The following is a 22,252-nucleotide window of genomic DNA, read 5'->3' on the forward strand; positions in this document are numbered from 1 at the left end:
TGGCTCATTTACTAGGATTCAAGGACAGGCCACCTCATTCCCAGGGAGGGAAGCAAGTGCAAAGTGTGTCTCACCTGATTCTTTCACCAACTCATTTGGCTCATGTCACATGGTTGTTGCCGAAGACTTTATGATAATCTCAGACTTTGAGCAAAAATGGGCGTGAAGAACAGTTCTGCTGAGCAGAAAGTGAAACAGAGGCAGCAGAGCAGAAGCTTAGCAACACATCTCAAAACACACTTCTTGTCCTTGTGAACAACCCAAATATTTTGACTGATGATTTAAAAAAACCCTCATAAACCCAGGCATTTCAAGACTTCTGAAAGAAATCACAGGGAAGCTGGAACATTATGTGACATGCTGGGACACGGGGTTTCTTTTGTTACAAGTATTCGGCTCCAGACTTAAAATTTTTATCAGCTTATTGATTCCTTTTGTGGTCTAAAGACCTGAGAAAAAAAGTAATTCATCACTGCGTTACATCTCCTAAGAGAATATACCAAAGACCTGGGGCAAAAGACAGCAAGGACAGAGCTGTCTATGTACCACCTGTACTGTGAATAGTGATGGACCTGAAATAGCCGTCAGCATCTCCCAGCTCATGGCCTTTTCACCTGAGCTGCCTCTGAGCGATTCTGCAGCCCAGAAAATGTGCAAGAATGAGTGCAAGACAGCGGGAAGGATGAGAGCAGAGCCAGGATCTGGCCCATCCCTCTGCTATTGACAGCCTCCTCATGAAAATGTAATTGCTGGCTGCCCTTGGCTTGGAGTACTCAGGCAAAAATTCCCCGTTGCTCTTTAGAGCTTCGAGACATATTAATGCAACTTTTAAAATAGTATCCCCTCTATTTTTGTTGCTAATGCTAAGAACAAATTAGCTTAGAAGAAAAACCCAATGATCTCCCTTAATGCTATTGTTCTCCTAAAGTGCTAAATGTCGGGATCTTACAGCACCACATTGCAGATCTGGCGCTGCCCTCAATGTGTCCCACGATGCGTTGATGTGGAGTGATGCAGAGCGCTGTTCTGAAAAACATAATCAGTCCAAAGTGTCTTCAAAGTCACTGCACTTAGAGCAGAACTGGCAATGGTTTCAGCTCTATCTTTGAATTTGTTATCATTAAATATTCTTTGAAGCCAATGCTGATTTCCACCCTGCCCGCCAGCAGGATTGATAAGGGACAGCCCTGAAGTTTAGGGCCATGTGTGATTCTTCCCGTGGTAGAACAGTGGGTACTTCTGAGCTCTTACGGACTGTTATGTCAATTCAAGTATATTTACCTAAAAGGCCTTAAATATTGCTAACTCTGACCTCATCAGAGCTCATCAATGGTGCACAGGCAGGCTGGGTCACTGTGGAAGTGGAAGGACCTTCAGAGGGAAGCCAGGTAGAGGTGGAGAGCTAGTCCTGACGCGGGGCTTGTTGTGTCCCTGTAAGCAGCACAACCCTGGTGGCCCACACACCATGGCAGGGTGGTCGTGTCCTTTGCTGAGCTGCAGTCTGCACCTCATCCAGCAATCCCTGCTGGGGTTGGAGGGATGGAAAGAAATGAGGCAGACAGCAATACCCTACTCATGTGTTAACTTGGCCAGAGGTTTCCCTCAATGGGAGGTTAGGATGGGCTGAAAGCAACCAGGTAACTTTATTTTACTGAGTCCTTACCCCACACATCCTACATACATGGGTCATTATCTCCATCAGAGCTACTTAACAGGCAAATACTGATGAGCCCACTTGGTTTGTGGCTGTGCCATCAACACTAAGCTTTAGGTGACCTCACTAAAACATCTTAAGATCTGTAATCATTTCAGTAACATCCTGTGGCAAAAGAGGCTTCCCATGGACAGTGCTCTGAAGGGAAGGGAAGCAAATTCCACTTACTGTTTTTAATCCTGCTTCTATTCATGATCACAGGAGAACTCTCCTCCAACACTGCAGTATCCTGTGGTTGCTGCCAAGATCTCTGACCTGTGCATATCTCACCCTTTTAAGATCCAGGCAGTGCTGTGCTTATTTGTGCCTTCCAGTCTGCTCAGTAAATGTTTAGTTGGTGGTCCTGGTTTAGTTCTGTTGCGAAGAAGTAGTTCTCACCTTCAGTCTATTGATGGCCAATGGCTCAGTCCTAATTCTGGCTCACTACTTACTGAATGCATAATTTAAATTCTCATTGTAGGAATGCATTTTTTATCAATTGCCATTTTAGTCCTGGATCCACCCAGTGCTGACTGGGATTTTGTTAAACTTTTTGTGCACGTCTATGTAGACACAATACAGCGTTAATGCCAGGCGCTGCCTCTGTCCCTCACCTGACTCAGCTCCTGGGATAAGTGAGTGCACGCTGGAAGACCTTAGCCCATTCACATTTTCTAAGTATGTTCATCTCACAGTTCCAGTTCATTTCTGTTTCTGACAGAAATGCATTGTTCTTGTTACTGGTAGTAAAGTGATGGGTTCTGGTGCCCATGAATTAAAATAGCTCTGGAAGTAGCGTGGGACAGTCCAATCACATGGGCCAGGTCTGAAGAGACACTTTTCCAAAGAGAAGTAAGAATTTAAGCAGGAAAACTGATGGTATGGTTCATTTTGGTAGCCTGGGGAAGGAGATGGAGACCTGAAGTCTGGGGCAAGAAAAATCCCTACTAACAATGAAGGAAAGAGGAATCATCACTGTTTCATATAACACTGCGATGTTAAATGTACATGGACCACTCTTCTGTCCAAGAGGAATTTGTCTTTTATACCTGGCTGAGAAATGTGGGTTACAGTGAGACTAAGCAGAGATTTTGTGTCTTCTCACTGCTGTGTTGCTGATGCTATGTGCCCAATAACCATGAGTTTCACTGATGCACTAAGTTTGAGGTCTCTTTGGCTTTTTTTCAGGGACTCCAGGATTTAGGAGTTTCATGTGAATGATGGCTCTGTTTTATATACATTGCTTGTAAATACCTCGTATTATGGATTGGTGCTGGGAATCTCATTGCAAAGCTGCAAACAGTGTGTGGGGCAAAATGTATCAATAGGGATATTTTCTGGTCTTGCAAAGGGTCTAAACCAATCAGTCCATGCTGAGAGATCATCCCTTGCCAACCTGTTTCTTCCTTTTTTTAACAAAGCCAGGAAGAATACAAAATCAAGACTTGTAATACTGTTTGTAGATGATTTAATCTTACCATATGCAATGACAACTGAAGCCAGTTCTACACCAATTAGTTAATTGTTTTCCTGTTAGAGGACTGAAAATGCTGGATTCAAGCCTAAGCAAGTCTTTTGGGGGATTTCAAAGACTGTTTTGAAACATGAACCATAGCTGTTGGCCTCCATAACCCCAGCAGAGTTTCCTAGGTAAAGGTTAAGATCACACTGTGGTGAATCTCTCCTTAAATTTTGGCTTTCTTCTATGAGATGAGTTACCTGAGGGAAGGGTAAGTGACTTACTACTGCCAGTGAGAGGAGATCTCTGTTAACTCAGGCATTAAAGACCGTTTGTTTTTGGAGCCAAAAGAGCAGAGAGGTTCAAACTCTGTTCCCCATGCTGATGTGTACGTGACCCACTGTGTCTGTGCTGGTTTCTGTCTCCATATAAAAAAGTTAAACTCAGTATAACATGGCTAAAGTAAAATTATTTCATAAACTAGCATGAACTAAAAGATTAAATACAGCCTCAGAGCTGAGAGGTCCCCAGTTGGGATCATTCTGCCAACGATGACTGGACCAAGTCTGATATGCTGTATCTCAGGTCACTCTTCTGTGAAATGGGGTGACTTTTGGGGGAGTTTCTTTGTGATTAATAACCACCCCAAAATCTGAAAAGGCAAACAGGTTGGGTGGATGTAAAGCATTTTCTTTCCCAGTATTTGCCAAGTATGGCCATTGCTTAGTTATGACATCTCTGCAAGGCTACTTATAGTAGTTTATTGATGGGGAAACTGAGGCAGAGGCAGTGTCTTACTGGGGGAGGAGTGTCGGGGATGCTGTTAAAATTCAGCTATTAGTGGGCTCACAGTTACTACAGAGAGCACACACTTTTTCACAAATTGTCCTGTATACCTGCGCTCTTACACCTTGAATCCTGGTTTATGCAGCATTTTGAGCAGCGAGAGGAGGCAGCGCTCATACCCTGCACAGCCTAACCTGGGTGCAGCTTGTGGTGCTTGGCATCCTGGTGTAGCAGGGCTTGGCACAAGGGGCTGGGGGGCCATGGGGGTCACCTCATACCTGTGGGTGCTCATGCCTGCAGGGGGAGAAGGGTGATCCCCGGTGGTGTGGGTACTCTGCTATTTTCTTTTCTGTTTCTGGAATGGTTTTGAAAAAAATAGCAAAATGGGGGTTGCTCTGTTGGGGTCAGATCCTGGCCTTGGTTTTCTCCTGCCTGCTCCCCGACCTCACCCAGCTGGGCAGAGGAGAGGGGGGCATGAAAACCTGGAGGGGTTGGGTGAAATTTGGCCCTCACAAAAAAGTGAAGAAAACACCAGATTTCATCACTCTCAAGAAATTTCTGGAACATGAATAGTCACAACCATACAGCCACATAGGAAACGCTGCTCACCCCCCCGCCCCCCCTCCACCCACACCCAATTTGTTTTTATTTCTTTGCCGTCAGGTTGCCTTAACCATTTCGATGGCTTAGGAGGCTAAGCCGCCGAGCGCAAGCTTTTGATTTGAAAGGGGACTGCATCCCCTTTTCAAAGGAGCCTGCTCCCTAGGGCAACCACATCACACTGCTGATTTGCTGCAGTGGAGACCGCAGCGCGTACAATATGCCCTCCCCCCTCCGCCTGTGCTGCTTACAGCATCAGTCCGGAGCCGAGCGGGGAGACGGGAGCGATACCCGCTAACCCACCCATGCTCGGGAATGCCTGACTGGTAACGCAGTGCCTCCGACGAAAGGACCGGCAATTCCTCAGCTCTCCGAGATGCAAGCCAGTGCCGATTCCACCAAGATGGACTGTCTTTGGAGCAACTGGAAATGTCAGGGTATTATATCTATTCTAGTGTTGCATGCTAGAAGGACTGCATGTCAGAGGAGGCAAAGGCAGGATCCATCCATTTTTGCATTGTTCACCTGTGGGCCTTTGCATGCTGTTTTCTCTCCCTCCCTGTGAAGCTTTTCTTTGGGGGTAATTTAAGAAAGAAAGATAAAAAGCCCTTAATTCTGTTCTTTGAATGTATTTCTCCCGTCTCCAGCTGTCTCACCCTGAAAGCATCCAGGATACAGGACCTTCCTTCCCACCTTACAGCTCATTCCCAAAGCATCTGCCCTTGCTGTTAGCGGTGTCATTTCTTATCCCTGACTCTCTCCGTCGGGCTGCTGCTGGCATGATTTCATACCTTTCGGGCTTTAGGAAAGCCGGGTGACGGTGAATTTGTGCCTGCTCGGGCTCGCGAGGGTTCGAGGTGGTTGCGTTGGGCGCCTCGGTGCATCCTGCCCACGGACACACCCATAGTGAGGGCTTAGCCTAGTGTCGACACAAAGAAAATGCAGCTTCGGCAAGAAGTGCGATAGCACCGAGGCGGCCACGGCATTGCCACCCACTTTGTACTTTGCTGTAGGATTGCTTTAAAAAAAAAAAAATAATCCCTTCGTTGTGCTTTTGAGCACTCCGCTGAGCCGTTTGGGGGCAAAATATTGCGATGATGTTGTCTTGCTGCAGAGCAGGCGAAGGGAACAATAGCATCTCCTTTTTGGGCTTATTTTCAGCTTATTTTGAGCAGGTTGGTGTCTGTGCTGGGTGGGGCTGGCTACCTTCCTGGGTGCCTCGGACAGCTTTTCAGCCATTTTTAGTCTGCTTCACACTTCCCAGCCAGCATCCAGCCTTTGTTTTGATAAAAGACAGTCTCTGTGACGCTGCTTGGTGTGCAGATTAGAGGGAGAAAAGCTAGCGGCTGATCCTGCCGGGCAGGCTGCTGTCTGTTTTGGGCAGGCTTTGTTTGAACGTAGTTTTTAATTTTAAGGTGCATGTTTACGCTGAATAGACAGTACATGATGTCGATGGTCACAACAGGGTCCCTGGGAGAGAGATTACTGTATAGCATCATCTCATTAAAGGGTCCAGGATGTTGGCAGACGTAGTTTCATAAACGCAGCTCAATGTAACAGAAGCCAGAAAACCTTCCTAAAGTGTTTTTTGGGGAGGGGAGGGCAGGGGAAGATCTTTCAGACAGACACTTGTCTCTAGGGAGCTTGATATTTTTGCAATCTTAATTCAGCACCTAATTGGATTTACAGTGTGAAGGTTTTTTTAAGGAAGATGAGTAGCTGGAAAGTAAACAGATGCACCTGTTAAATGCCAGCCTCCAGCAGCTCGGGCTTTCCATACCTTAATCAAGGGCTAGGGTTTTCTGTAGGATTGCATGATTCGTTAAGCTTATATGGGAGAGCCACAACCAAACTTCAGGGTCTTTTCATCTGAGCTTTGCAGATAAACTTCCTTGTTAGGTGGGGTTTGGGTTTTTTGTTTGTTTTGTTTCCAAAAAAGCTCAATATTTTGTTGAACCTTATAAAAACATTAATTTGCTGAGTCAGGTTGCTGAACCACCTGTATTTAGAGGCAAACTAAATATTTTCCCTCTTTATTAGAAAAAATAATATTTTTTCATAAATTAAAAGAGGGGAATAACAAAGGGCATGCTGCTATTGTTTAATTAATAATAATAGTGGGCTTTCTCTCCTTCTGTGCTCTCCTTTTTGAAACTGAGGTAGATTTGCTGAAAATTAGATGACACAATATGTCCCATGCTGATTTGAAAAAAAACCCAGATCTGAAAAAAATCAACGCAGCTAAAATAAATCACTTGCCTCACTTCCACATCATTTGCATATCTTTTTCTTTTTCTTGGGTGGTGCTTTATGATTCAAAAATGATCCTGCAGAAAACATGAAATAGTCATAGAATATTATTTCTGTCAGCAAAATTCTTTGATCAGTCCCAGATAAAATAGAAAAAATGTAAAATTCAGAAGAATGAAGACTAAAGACTTGATTCATTGATTCTTTTAATATCTATTATTCATGTAGTCTCTGTCTCAGCCCAGAATATCAGTTTTGTGCAAACCTGAAGTTGTATAATTTTGCCACCTTCATAATCAATGGAATTATGGTTCCTCTCTGAAAACTCTGGAATATGTCTGTGAACGTAACAGACGCAGACATATACAGAACATATTACACAGCATATTTTTGCTGAAATTATTGAGATACAACATTGAGGTTAACATAAGTTTTAATTAATAAACAGTCAAGCCTGCAACTAGCTGTATCATTGGTTTGCCCTTATAGTACTTATAATTGGTGTAAAATTGGGTGGGGATCTTGAGAAGCTGCAGGGACACTTGGTGAAGCTTTGGCTTTGCCCCGCTAAATCAACGTACTGTTACTTGCCTTGCAATGAAGCAACTGATGCTGCTACGTACGTTTAGAAATATTGCAATGTGTTTTACCTACCCATCCTGCAGGTACAGCACGATTATGTCAATGGTAGATCATGATACAGCCCCTCGGGGGAGCAGGAGAGTAATTCGTCCCTGCTGGGCATATGCTTCCTTCAAAATATTATCATAGGTGGCCTTGGGGAATTGCAGCCAGCTTCCACACCCAAGTCATCTTTCGCACTGGAAGGTGATGCATTTGAAGTAGGCTGGGATAAAGCCATGCATAAGGCATGAGTGTGCGGAGAAACGTCTCCAACTGGGCATGCTGGCTGATGTGGGCCTTCGTGTAACAACTTATAGCCAGTGCCAGCCGTGTGACGCATCGCAGTGTGCAGCTTCCAGAGGGGAGCTGCTGGATGAGGTGTGCCTCCAGGTTCAGGTGGCGGAGCAGGTCTCTGTGCCTTTCCCAGGAGCTCTGCCCAGCTCGGCAGGACTCATCCCCATGCCTTGCTGGAGAGGTTTCTCTGGATTAGGAAGGTCTTTGCACCCCAACTTGGTGGAGCTATTTGATGTCAGTACGCTGGTCCCCATGAGTATTCCCTCTTCCACTATTTCTTCTACAGGCCAGCTCTTGGGTGGTCATAAGTGACATGTTTGTTCCTGCAGCTTCACCCTCCTGCAAGATTTATTAAAAAAGAAAATCTGAAAGATCCAGAGAAAAAGGCCTCTGAGCCGTTCATAGAAATGATCCTAAATATTATCCACATTGTAATTATAACTTAATGTGGAAAAGGACTGCAGACTTCATCGAATTCATCTAGCTGACATAACTCCACTGGGACTGGAGTTACTGAGTAGCATTCTCTTGGCAGCTGTTTCAAGAGAACCAGCTTCCTTGCTTGATTGATATATCAGTCGGTTTCCAAAGGGTGCTGAGAAGCTGCACCAACTATTCATGGCAATGTTGCCCACTTTAAGACTGGTAAAGAAGTTCAATGGCAATAATATGGATGCATGCTATTAATCTATAATCTTATTGACAGTTCTGAAGTTTGTCTAATTACAGCTATTATCATGAGAATATAACTTCAGCCAGTTGGTACCTTCAGTGCTTTCCTGAAAATACTGTGGGCTGAACTCTCAGCTGAGATCCACTTGTCTTGCTCAAATGAGCTATCCCTCTTTTCAGCAGCTAAAGATCTGTCCCAGTAGTTGGTTCTTATGTTGGACCTTGGTAGAGCTAAAATCTTGGAACCAACTCATCATCTGATGTAACCAATTTAGCTAATTGTTTCACAAAACTACTCTAACTTATGAGGAATTGACTTCCTAATTTCACAGTTGATTTCCTGTGAAATTTGAATGAAAATTGTCAAGGTTTTTTTCCACTTTCAGATTTGCTTTCACTTTATTGTCGCTGCTGCAGAAATTGTATCAGTCCTTCCTCAAGCCCATTCCTGTTGATGGCAATACAACTGCAAGATCAAGAGCTTAAAGTTCGAGGACAAACTCTCTTAGACGAGTTTCACACTGTTTGACTGCTAACCATCCCAACAAACACCTTGACCTAGGTGGTATCAAAAAATCAGTGAGATTTCAATAGTTCTGCCAAAATACCTGCTGTGCCATGTCTGAATGTAATTTTTTTTCTTTTCTTTTAAGAATTGATGGACACAATATTCTTTCATTGCCAGAACAAAGAGAAAATTCCCCAAAAGTAAGATTATTTTAAGGTATTCCCCGAGGAGTAATTTAAACTCTAGCAAGAGGGTGATGATGGGGCAATAGCTGAAGGCAACATTAGAGGGCTGCTTTTGCTTTCATTAGGTCTCTGAGAAATGAGTTTTGGTGAGGCTTTTTTGGTATCAGAAGGGATACTCTCTCCATGTCATAATTAATCCTCACAAATAACATAGGTCTGAGCAATTCATTTTGAAAATCTGCAGATTTTCAAATGTTTGGACAGAGTTAGGAAGGGTCCAGGTCTGTTATTTTGGTCCAGGAGCATCTCAGGAAAATCTTAACATTTCCATAGCATTATGTGCATTCAGGGACTGCATTCAGGGACTCTGCTTGGTCTCCTTGGTTTCTGCTCACTTAAGGTGAGAGCGATAACATCCTCCATAGAAACTGGCCAAGGCAGGTAGTGATATGGTTTGATGAGCAGGAGGTGTGTGAAGGAGGTTTTCTCCTGCTGCTATGTTAAATCCTGGTCTTAAAGCATCTCTCGTGAAAATGATAATAACAATAACAACAATAACAATAACGACATCAATAATAATAATAATGCTAAATAATACTATAATAGACTTGTGTGCAGCACGGTTGTAAGGCTGATTTTTTATTGCCAATCCTCTTCTGTCTACCCAAGCCCACTCTGGTGCCTCACATAAGGCAATCAATCAATACTTTTTTGCTCACATCTTGATCTTGCAGATGGAGTAGGATATAACGTGGAGGTCATCCTATATCAAGACTTTTCCTTTTCCCTGGTCCTATTCCTGCTCCGGGTCTCCTCTCATCAGTGTTTGGGGACCAAGAAAGTCTGAACTTTCAAGTTGAGTCTTGGGGTAGGTGAATGATAAAGATATAAAGCTGAACTGAGGACAGGAAGTTAATGGACAAAGTGTGTACAAGAGGTAGAAGAAGTATGGAGAGATCCCTCAAGACTGGAGATAAAGGATAAAGAGAGATGTCTCATCAAACAGCACAGATATTCTGTCTTGGCTCTGCTGTTAATCACAGCAGTCTCCTGAAGGCACCAGACTGCTCATTAAATGGTGTATCCATCTGTATTACATTTGAATCAGATCTGTTGTGGGGAGGAGAGTAATGATCACATTGGATCCTTCACTGGAGAGAAGAGGGAAAGCCTGGTCCTGCAGTCTGTGGTTAAAGCTGCAAACCAGAATTTCTTTGCGTGTGAGCAATATTTACTTCTATTCAAAGACTTACAGCTTTGTTGCATTTGTTGTCAAATATTGCGACAATGCTATAAACAAGATTGCCCTTCTTAAATCATGTTTCCTGATCTTTTCACTTCCAGTAGGAAGTCATAATATTACACTGTATACAGAATTAAAGGCTGTGTGTAGACAGGTTTTTCTCACTTCTCATTAATACTAATATTACATGGGGAATGAAGCTGTACAACCCATTGATTTTACCTCCTAAGGAGGCCCAATGGGACCTCCATTGTGGAGAGGGCAGCTTGATCACATCCAAGGGTGTTATTAGTATGCTGAAGAGCATATAATCTTTTATTTGATCATCAAGGCCCATGGGCCTCATTTGAAGGCTGGATACAAGCATTTTGCACACACTTTTGTACTAAGTTCCATGTAAATGCTGCTTGATGCATGTTCATTTTTCATACAGTTGTTGCAGTACAGGAAAAACGTGCAAAGTCAGAAGAAGAGAGCAGAGGTTTTCAGAGGAATGGAGGGAGAAACTGTGGAAGATGTGAATTGTCCGGTCTGTGCTCAGTTGATCTTCATTAATTTTCATCTTAAAATGCTTTCTTTGAGACATGGAATGGAAAGACCCCTGTTTCTCTTACAAAAGTATTTTTCAAAAACATAACCATGCAGGAGTCTGAAGGTGTGAGGACATTTTAGCTACAAGTTGGTTTGGATCCTCTATTCTCCCTCTGGGATCTCCGCTCAGGAGCCTTGGGCTGCAGCTGCCCCACACCACGATGCTTCTGGGGACCATGTAAACCACCAGAGCCCAGTCCTCATGTTTCCACCAGGTCCCGAGGAGAACAGATTCAGGAGCATCACTACTTAGTCCACCTCATCTGTCTCAAGTCGTTCACCCCTTGCCTCCAGCACTGCCCTTTCCAGCCCCAAGCTCTGTCTTCTGGCTTTTTTGATGCCAAATATTGAGGAGCGGAAACATTTTCTACTGAAAGCCATGAGAGCTGGGAGAGCTTTCAGGCACTGTACTCAGGAGCAGTTCCTTGCTGGCACAAGCATAGCATGCTGCTGCTGTTATTTATATTTGTGAGGTTACTTTTAGCTTGCCTCACAAACATGGGTGTTTACCAGCTACTCATATTAACAAGTGGTTTCTTCTATCATAGGGTTTACCTTTGTGCATCGTTAGTCGGGGGTTTGGCCCCAAATGGAGGACTCACATTAGTTTAATGAGACGAAGTTATACCATAAAGTATAACTGAGACACAGATTTGGCACCCTTGAAAACTTTTTCTTTCGAATAGAAGGCTACTTGAGTAACATTTTACAAGTTCTGCTGTCAGTTAAAAAACATGGGCAGGTGATACTTTCAGATAAATAGCTCATCAGACTTGCTTCTCCAGAAAAATTCTTCAAAGGCAGTTGCAGTGACCTGCAGCACTGCTGTCTTAGAGATGGCTGGCAAGTCCTCCTTAATAAATACAAATACTTTTGAGTCTGAGGCAGTTCTGGCAAAACCCAGAGTCCTTTTATACCTCCACAAATGAGCCAGAGCTCTGGTGTGTTGTACTGGAAAGAGTGCAAAGTGACCGACGCTGCTTCCCTCCTTCCAGGAGGCTAAAGGGAGATCATGGAAAGCTACAGCTGAACAGCTTCTGCATGTTAATGGGCATGGTCAGGATTTTACAGTTGGGATTTTCAAAACAGAAGGAACCCAAACCTCAGTGAAGCTGAGGCTGATTTCAGTGCCTGTTTTCCAAACCCTGTTTGCAAATCCTAGCTGCAAACCTTAGGTTGTTTGAAGTTGGCATTTTGGCTCTCAGAAGTGTATCTTGCTTAGCCAGGCAGATTGACCCACTGTCCAATTGCATGCACATCACATATCGACAGGCTCACGTGGCACCAGCCTCCTGCTTCATGCATATTCAGCGTGCATTGCTCAGAATCGTGCCATTGTAGTCTGGTCTGGGCAGTGCCGTGCACACACATGCACGCGCTCACACACACACACGCTGTCTGCAACACACCCAGCGCTTGCGGGACCCTTCACCACACTAGGACCTTTTATTCTTTCCCTGTGGATTGACCAAGGCACTTAATTATTATGTCATTAACTCATGCTGTGAGTGATCCCCTCTTCTTTAATTTATCTGGGGAACGCTGTACCCGCGTAAGAGCCAGGCTCGAAGCCTATCTCAGCCTGGCCGAGCATGGGGCCAGCACGTGCTGGCAAATGGCTCTGCAGGGAAGTGTGTGTGTGAAGGTGTGCAGCTCCAGCTTACCTCCCGGCCTCTCTGTACTCATACTCACTGCATCCCCATGTGCTAGGGAGGCTGGTCTGAGCCTGGGTGATCGTCTCTTCAGCGTGCAAAGGAAGGGGCGCAGACATGAACAGGCAACTAGCCTTCATCAAAGACTCAGGCCACCACTTATATTGCGTGACCAGTTGAAGGGCAGTAAACCCATGGGGCCAACGAGTGTTTGAGGGCGTTGTTTGCTATCTTTACCAGTTTTATATGAATATAGGATGAGATGAAACTCAAAGCAGACATACCAATGTGGTGGACAACCTCATCTTTTATTTTCATTCCTGTTCAGAATTAAAAAAAGGGTGTGGAGGGGGTTGATGCACCCAGTTCTGGGTTCACCTGATGGTGAAGGAGCAAATTTCTCATTCCTTTGCCCCTTGGTATCTATTTACAACACCAGACACCGATGTGACAAGTACTTTTGCTCTGATGTAAACGGTTACAGGAGAAAATGGCACCCTGAGGAAGCCAGGCAAAGGATCCCAGCTATGGGGTTCTGCACCCAGCGTGCCTCTGCCTGCTTTTAAGGGAGATTTGTTTATGTAAGGAAATGTAGGACAAAAATATGTGTGACCACCCTCTCAGTAAGGAAGCATTTCTTTACCGAGAGGATGGTCAAACACTGGAACAGGCTTCCTAGAGAAGTGGTCGATGCCCCAAACCTGTCAGTGTTTAAGAGGAATTTGGACAATGCCCTTAACAACATGCTTTAACTTTTGGTCAGCCCTGAATTGGTCAGGCAGTTGGACTAGATGATCGTTGTAGGTCCCTTCCAACTGAAATAGTCTATTCTATTCTATTCTATTCTATTCTAATAATGTAAAAAGCCTTTGAAGTGACTGAAGCTGCGACTGAAGGAGCAAACATGGCTCTGACATGTAGCTCAAGTGTTTTCAGCAGCATCTAAATTCCAGGGGAACTGATACAGCTCAAATCCTTGAGGCCTGTCGGCAAAAAAAGTGCTTTCTCCAGGGAAGCCCTTGGACCGTGGCTGGACCCCACAAGTCTCCACTGATTTCTAGCTCTGAACTCTCCTTCTCCCCCTTCCCTGCCCAAGGAGCCATGAGGTTCACCTCCCCCCTGCACCACCTTTTGCAAGGCGGTTTGGCTCACCCTCTTCTCCCTAAGGGAGAGGAGGAGGAATGGCTGCAGGAGCCGCAAATCCTGCCCAAACAGCTGGACACAGCTCCTTGTCCCTGTGAGGGAGATGAGGAGAAGGCCGATTTGGTTCCTGCCCTTGAAAATCCTAACTGACCTACTGCAGGTTGTGGGTGGGGGGGTTGTGTTCCCAGGCTGGACCTGGGCACTGGGACAGCCACGTAAAAATCATTCAACTCGTATCTCCCTCCTCTGCGCTGAGATTTTCCAGCTAGCATTTAGCACTTATTTTTTCCATGCACATGGGAATATTTGCCTCAGGTCTAAAAGACACAGGATCCCTCTCTCCCAGGTCTCATTTAGCTGGTGAAAGAGGCCAGCTGCCTTTTCATCTCCTCTCTCATGCATGCACGTATCCCCAGAACTGTGTCGTTTGGCCTCTGTCCATCTTGCTCTGAGTTGTGGCAAGCCTTTCCTTACCTGATACAGCTTAGTAAATATCCCAGTCATTTCATGGCAGAAAGGGGCAAGTTTCAGGATATACACACACCTGGTCAGGTCTGTCTTGAGTCATTCAGCATCTTCCTTGTTGAGGGGAATGAGAAAATGCAGATTGGCATCTCTGTGTGAGAATACAGCCCACTTCCAGTCTGCAGGAATATGAGGCAGAAGATCCTTGAAAGAAAGAGAGGGGGCTTAGCTGCTCATTTTGGGTCTTATCATCAATTGCGATTGGCTCAGGGAACTCTACTGAAGTGGGCTTTTATATTTTTTGGCTCAGCTGTCATTTGTCTGCCTGTCTACTGCCTGCATCCCAGGTAGCGTTTTCCCCTGGTGCGTGGCCTTTTTCTTTCATCAGCAGATGATGTTCCACGTAGCACATCCTGAGCTAGCTCACCTGTGCTCATTTCATTTAACGTGAAGGTATTGTGTGATATAAACTTTAAGTATCTTAAAAAGTGAGATTTGCATAAATTTCCAATACTGTCCTCTGACAGAGGAATTTTTAAGCACAAAAATCATCAGGCTGTGAACAATACCTCCTATCCAAATGCTGGCTGGTGGTGAAAGCACCCCAGTTGCTGTGTTGTGCTGCAGAATTTTGCAGCGCCTTGACTGAAAAAGGGTATGAAAAATGGTAAAAACCACATACTTGTGTTCTGGATGCCATTTTGTAAGGATGGTTTGTGAGTCGCATACTCCAGCACCTCAACACTGTAAGCAATTTGTGGAGCTCCAGCTGCCTGCATCAGTACAGCTGGGGCTGCTGCTAACCTCCCCGATACAGGTGCATGCTCTGACTATGCTGTAACTGCATTTTGGAGCATTCCCTAGTCCATGCCCCTGGGTTTCTGCAGGAAGGAGACCTGGGCATATATCTGGAAAGACTCTGGCCTGGTCCCTGATTTGTAAAGTCAGCACCCAGGACCCCAGCACGTACCACCAAGGTCCCCTGTCCCTTGGCTTCCATGCAGCCCATAGGTCTATTCATGCGTGCTCATGATCACAGGTCCAGTGCTGAACGCTGGCACTTAAAAACATGAAAGAGTTATTATATTGTGTATATTGATGGAGAACATAGTAGGATGTGAATGTTGCATGAAGAGAAAAGAGCTCAGTAATACAATAGCAATTTGCATTCAAGCCCATCACTTAGAAAAGCAATGCTAATATGTGTAATAGTAATGACTAATATAGCTCATTGACTCAAAGCAAACATGCTGTGGTGACTCACAATTTTTGGAGATTAGTTGACAAGAACTACTAGGCTGGATTAGTTTTGTTTCTTTTTGTATTTGTGAAATTTTTTTTGACAGATTGCAGTTTTCCTGAATATACTTTTTGTTCAGAATGATTTGACAAGTGACATCTATGAAATCTGTTTGGCTGGTGGTGTGTTCAAGCTGTTCATGAGGACTTGTGCAGTGTGTGAAATTAAAGCTGTTTTGTTTAGATTGTCACAAGCATGTTCTTTGGCTGAATGAAGAGTCCTCTCAGAAACAGGTTATCGGTGTAAAGAAATTAAATTCACCTTTGTGCACTGGACATTCAGCAATCGTTTCATAAAATTTTGCTTTTATAGTGGCTATTCCTGATGGTAAGATTGTTTACTGGAGGGGTTGGAATGAACTATACAAACTGGGTGAAAAACACTGTCAAAATTAACTGCTTTACAAATGTAAAAATATATTGGTTGAAAATGGTTTTCTGCACTTGCTTTGTTCTAACTAACACCTCCCATGGATCTAGACAAGGAAAGTTATCTAACAAGCAGAAAGCTTTTTTTTAATATTTCTGAGATGGTTGGATTTGAGTAGCAAAAGGGATTTATTCTATATTTTAAGGTCCCATCTGAAAAATGGTTTCCTACCCATGTAACTATTAAGCAGTGGTAAAACCAGGAGTCTTTTCCTTTCTCAAAACTTAGGAAATAACAAAATCTTATTGTCAAAACTTTGAATGGGAAAGTGGTTTATTGTGGCTAACCCCAAACTTTCTCATTCATTTATCAACAACCAAAACTTGAAAATGCTTTGATCGAGCATTTGGCATTTGGACTTGTGACAAAAGAACAATCCAGAGTTTCCAGAGTAAGTAAATGCAAGCTAGGATGAAAACTTCCATACAACCCTAGCAACAACACAAACCCCAGCTTGCATTTGCCTTGCTGCTGCAAGAGAGCCACCGTGCTGTGGCTGGAAATATTCATCCATCTTATCTAACCCAGACACAGACGCATGAAATACAAGGATTTCAAGTAGGTCATTGGTTGTAATTTCCTCAGTGTGTCGCTGAAGTCACTTCACTGCTTCTGTTGAGGAGTGCCTGTTGATGCTGATGTGAGCAGGAGCATCACTCCTCCCTTTACCCTCCTGCAAGGACTCCGAGCATCGCAGTGGCCATGGTGGCCATCCTCGATGCCCTTCCAGCTCCTGCATTTAACATGTTGGTCTTCTCTCCCCAGCTATCGACCTGTTGTACTGGCGTGACATCAAGCAGACAGGGATCGTGTTTGGCAGCCTCCTGTTGCTGCTCTTCTCCCTGACCCAGTTCAGCGTCGTCAGCGTTGTGGCCTACCTGGCCCTCGCCGGCCTCTCAGCCACCATTAGCTTCAGAATCTACAAATCGGTCCTACAGGCTGTGCAGAAGACGGACGAGGGCCACCCCTTCAAGTGAGTGCTTTGCAGTCATGGCCAAGGGCCGTTTGTCTTGCAAAGGATCCATTCCCAGTGGCAATTCATGTTTCTTTAGGTGCTGCTTTTACACTGGATAAAATTCTTTTCTTGCTTATAACAGGGGAAATAATTTTTTCTGTTGTCCAGTGTCTCAAGAGCTGTAAGGCTGTATTGGCCCAGATCCTGGGGGAAAAAAAACCAACACAAAAGCCATCATTCTCTGAGACATGGGAATTTTTTTCCTGAAATTCAAAAGATCCAGAAAATTTTAAGCAAACAGAGAAAAAGAGTTTCATTAGAAGTAATGATAATACAGTATCTCTGCAAGCAGGAAGAGTATTGTTTCTGGGCACACTCTTTTGAGCATAGAGGGAAACTATTTATATCTTTTCTCCAGCACTGCTTGGCTGTGATGTGGCAATCCATTATCCTAGGTGATGGTGCCAGTGCCAGTGCCCTCCCCACCCTCCGCAGGGTCTGGGTGGTTTGCTCCAGGAGAGCAGCGATTCTTTCTCCTCTGCTGTGCCAACAAGTTGGTAAACCAGGTCATGAAACCGGTCTGGTTTGCAAACACACAGACTGAGAAAAAGTCTTGTTGGGCTGCTGCTCCTTCTGTTTCACTTGGGTCAGTTCTGAGATGCGACTCACGACATGGGCATAGCTCAGAGAGAGGTGTAGGGATGGCGCAGGGATGGAGGAGAGAGAAGGAGGCGTCACTGCCGAAGGTGACACATGGCCAGACAGCAGCTTTTGTTCCTCCAGAGGCTGCCAGCTGGAGATGTCCCCTTCTGCAGCAGCAGTGTTGCACAGAAGTTTGTAGGGATCCCCCCCAGCTAGGATTTGCATCCCCCTTTGGGTGGAGTAAAGAGAGACGTCCCAACAAGACCAAGCTCTGCATGGGGAGAGGGCAAGGCTGGAGGCAAACAGCCCCAGCGCAGCGTGCGATTGCTCAGGGAGATGGGTCAGGCAAAACAAAGACAGTGCGTGCTGGTGGCTCTGTGCCTGCAGGAAGGGGGACATGTTGCTCCAGCGCAAAGAAAGGAGGTCTGGGGAGGAGGGAGTTATGGGGTAGACAGGCATGAGCGTGAATGGCAGGTGAACCTGCCTGCGTTTGTAACTGGACCTGTGTTTCTGGCAGAGCCTACTTGGAGATGGAAATGAATCTTTCACAGGACCAGATTCAGAAATACACAGACTGTCTCCAGCTATACGTCAACAGCACAGTCAAAGAGCTGAGGAGACTCTTTCTTGTTCAGGACCTCGTGGATTCTTTAAAAGTAGGATTGCTTTAAATATTTTTAACCCCTCTCTAGAGGATCAATCTACATTTCAAGTGCTGCTTCCCATGTTGACAGTGTCGTCATAAAACCTAGTTTTGTGTAGCTCCAAATATAAAAGTTGCTCTCATTTTTGATTTCCAAACTGCTTGCTTCCAGCAGTTTAGAGGTTTGGCAACCTGCATTTGAATTTATCAATACGTAATACAGGAGTTATAAAAGTTGCAGGACCAGCTTAGCTCCACTGCAGTTCTAGAAGCATCCCTGCATTATGCTTTCTATGACTTCACCACAAAATAGTGTGTTCTCCTCTAATACTCTGTTAATCTGGATTTCCTCTAATGGTGGCATTTCCTGCTATCGGAGGAAGGTCTTCTTTCCTTCCCTGCTGAGATAGTTATTTATTTTCAACCTTACACCCAAGTAGGTGTTCTTCAGAGCAAAGGGAAGATCATTAAGAGAGCAGACATGGGTTAGGCTCCTAAATTACTGAAGATTTTTAGAAAAATGTACCCATCTCCCAGCCTCAAGAGTTTTCAATCACTGGGATTATCACTGTGGGGCTGTGATTAACCTGTGTGGGATGACCCCTGCCATCATCAAAACTGGATGCAGAAATCTGCCTGTGCCATGCTCAATGCAGAGTCCTAAACGTATGCAATTAAGCCCTAAATATACGTGAAAGCTCAGCTAAGAGGGTGAGAAGCAGTGAACAGCAGAACGGAGAATGGGGTTTATACACCCAGAAAAAGTACGTAGTTCCTAATGTGCCTTACTTAACAACTCCCCTTACACATTAAAAAAGGCTAAAGTGCTATTATGTTAGCTAGTTAAGTGAACTAATTTCTTCTTATGCTGACACTGGCGGTGATGTAATGATCTGTCTTTAATTTAGTTTGCAGTACTAATGTGGCTGCTGACTTACGTGGGAGCCCTCTTCAATGGCCTGACTCTTCTGATAATGGGTAAAAATCAACATTTCTTTTAAAATCTATTTTTAACTTTAACTCCCTCACGATTTCTACTTAGACAAAACAGCCTATCCTTGTTGTGCCTTCCCCACAGTTAAACCATCAATTTTCATTTCCTTTTCCAGTAAATATTCATTATTCCCATTGCATTGTCCCTCCTGCTAGAACTAATTTGTGTTTTATGGTTTTGCAGCTATTAGTCCCAGAGCAATGGGAAATTCTGTATTTGGGAGGTTTGAGCAAAGTTCATTTTTAATACAAAGATCCCTGGTGGATCAGCTGACCAAGTGGCATGATATGTGTTTGTCACTGAAGTAGGTCTCTTCTCTGGAGGAATCTGATCTGCAGGAATATAACAGTGTGCTCTTTTTCTCCTCAGCTGTGGTCTCTATGTTTACTCTCCCCGTTGTATATGACAAGTACCAGGTAAGTCTGTCCGCACGGTGTGGTTCGGGTGTCTGGGTGGTTCTGCCTTGTTGCTGCCTGATTGACTGGGTCTCCTTTTGCTCTTTGCAGGCACAGATTGATCAATACTTGGGACTTGTGCGGACCCACATAAACACTGTTGTGGCAAAGTGAGTTCAGCAGCAGACTTGACCAGAAGTCTTGCTGTGAAGCTGCGGTGCACTGGGGGTGGCTAAGAGCTGGGTGGTCCTGGGGACAACGTGCCCTATGAATGATGTCCTCCCCAGCTCCTGGCATGTAAGAGACTGCGGGAGGGCAGATCCCTGGAGAAACACAGGCCTTCTCAGCTGAGGGTAGGCTAAGGCAGAGCTGTGACCCTACATCCTTCTCTCCCCTCTCCTGCCGTTTGGGGGAGCTGTGGACAGAGCGGCCCAACCAGGAACTCATGTCCATACTTTTACCCGGCCAAGACAAACAGGAAGGAATGTGTTAACTCCCTTCCCCACTGACCACCCCAAGCCTGGGTTTTTGCATTCAGGGACTCTGTCCTTTAGAGTTAGTAATACCCTTAATGAACAAAGTAGGAATTAGAACACCACCCTGTTACAGAAAGAAAATACCTGGAAGCACCATGATCTTGAGTGTTTCAAACCACCATGGAACGGATGGAAGACATGGATGAAATTTTTGATGCAGTCTGCTCTAGTTCCTAATGCGTTGCCTGTATGAAAAGCTTTTGTGGGATCCCTAAGGGCACAGCGAAGGTCTAACCATAGTTCTCAACACCTGAGAATTACTGAAGCAGGATGGCTTGTCTAGAAGGTAGATCCATATATCTCAGCAGTTTGTATTCGTGGCTTTGCAAAAGTTCGCTGAATAACAGGTATCCAGTGGAAGGTTACAGAATGGTGAGGTACAGAGAGCAAGTGACCCATGAGGAGATGCTGAGGAAACTGGGCTTGTTTAGCCTGGGAAGGAGGGAGCTAAGGAGTGATTTCATAGCAGCCTATAAGGACTTGATAGGAAGTTACGATAGAGCCAAACTCTTCTCAGCACTGGCAGATGTAATAACAAAGAGCAACAACATAAATCCAGCTTAGGAGGTTGATGTTGGACATTAGGAGAAATTTTTTCACTAGGAGATTAGGACAGCACTGGAGCAGGCTACACAGGGAGGTGCCAGAACCTCCTTCCTTGGAGGTTTTCAAGATGCAGCAAGACAAAGCTGTGGCCAGCCTGATTTAGCATTGGTGATAGTCCTGCCTCATGTAGGAAGTTGATTCAAAGACTTCCAGGGGTCCTTTCCAGCCAATATTTCTGTGATTCTGCAAAACCCTTAGCCTTGGGCAGGACTAAAAGTTTGTACTGAAAATTCTTTGTTTAAACTTCATTCCTGGCTTCCAATAGACAATAGACCATGGTAGAATAAAAAAGAGGGGGAGAATATCACTGAGCTTATCCCATGGTTACGTGAACCACCAAAACCCAGGCCATTTACAACTAGGGGCCTGTAAGAACACATAGATGGGCATCGTCTCTTTTCTTGTTAGGCTCTAGTCCACCTGTTGTGACGATGCATTGAACGCAAGCTAGAGATTACCCCTGGATAAGACTCCAGGTGGGGATCCGCTGGAATGGAATAGCTGCCTCACCATATAATCCTTCTTTTTTTTTTCTTCTTTATTTCTAGGATTCAAGCTAAAATCCCAGGTGCTAAGAGAAAGGCAGAGTAAAGCAGACATCAAGAATGCATCGACTATAGTAGCGAATAACAGGGGCATCTGGAGTGAAACAGCTCTGTTCTTACACTTTACCGCAAATTTATCGTTCTTTTTTTTCTCAACACCATAACCTTAGAAACATAAAACTCGGAAGCAGTGCTTTTCCCCTGCTGCTTCTGCACTTAGAATATTTGCAATCACTTGTGTCAAGCACTAAAGTATAGTAAAGAGAAAAGTGTACTAGATGTGGTTTTTTGTGTTGCTTATAAAGTGCATGATGGTGAGAGCCTAAATAATATTGACCTTTTTATTTTATTTTTTTAGTGTTTTTCCTTCTTCTATTGGCATTGCTTCTATAACTTTTAATGTTACATGTGGCTAGGGGCTTTCCTGCTTAGCGCACTGATGAAATAGTTAAAATTGCTTCTACGTCACTGGGTTGCTGGTTGGATTCATCTTTATTAACTATATAGAATTGTAGACTGATGTTTTAGTGTTTTCCAGCACAAATAAAATAAACAGTAATCGGTACTTATGGTAATCAGTTTTGTATAACTCAAAAAAATGAAAACGAAACCCAGTACTTTTGTCGTAAGGGATTGACAGGCTGATTTACATGTATGGTAACTGGAAAGTTCCAGCATGTCAAATTTATTACAATTTGTATTACATTCTCTGTAGTTCCTAATGGACTTAATTATGGACTCTGAATATTTGCACTTATGTACTTGATACCGAATGCAGAAATAAATGTTACTAAATGTAAAAAGTTCTCCCTCTTGTTGCGACTGGGATTATTTTGACATTTACAAACTGGACACATACCGTGCAAAAAAGAAGCATTTTCTCTCTCTCTCTCCCCTTGAGATCCGCGCACACTTTGCCCTTACAAAATGGTGCAGTCCAACAAGATCATCTGTAGCATGTAGCTCATCGATCAGTTTCACATCTTGATGAGTACAGCAATAAAAGAAGGATCTTAGCACATAGTCTGGGTTTTTTGTTGGT

The 22,252-nt window shown here is 44.3% G+C and overlaps 1 protein-coding gene across 2 annotated transcripts in view; it reads left to right on the plus strand.

The window, feature by feature from the left end:
- RTN1 (reticulon 1) overlaps positions 1-22,000 on the plus strand; it is a 122,228-nt gene extending 100,228 nt beyond the window's left edge. The window contains exons 1-7 of one of the 2 annotated variants that reach the window (XM_050897224.1): positions 4,915-4,975; positions 16,660-16,867; positions 18,009-18,147; positions 19,043-19,112; positions 19,498-19,544; positions 19,635-19,693; positions 21,214-22,000. In XM_050897224.1, coding sequence (XP_050753181.1) covers positions 4,915-4,975; positions 16,660-16,867; positions 18,009-18,147; positions 19,043-19,112; positions 19,498-19,544; positions 19,635-19,693; positions 21,214-21,256 — 627 coding nt within the window. In that variant the 3' untranslated portion in view covers positions 21,257-22,000. Of the gene's footprint in view, positions 1-4,914; positions 4,976-16,659; positions 16,868-18,008; positions 18,148-19,042; positions 19,113-19,497; positions 19,545-19,634; positions 19,694-21,213 lie in introns of those variants that run through there. The other variant, XM_050897223.1, reaches the window with a different exon arrangement.
- The last annotated feature ends 252 nt before the right edge of the window (positions 22,001-22,252 follow it).

This window comes from Gymnogyps californianus, chromosome 5 (assembly GCF_018139145.2).
Source record: "Gymnogyps californianus isolate 813 chromosome 5, ASM1813914v2, whole genome shotgun sequence".
Taxonomy (NCBI): Eukaryota; Metazoa; Chordata; class Aves; order Accipitriformes; family Cathartidae; genus Gymnogyps; species Gymnogyps californianus.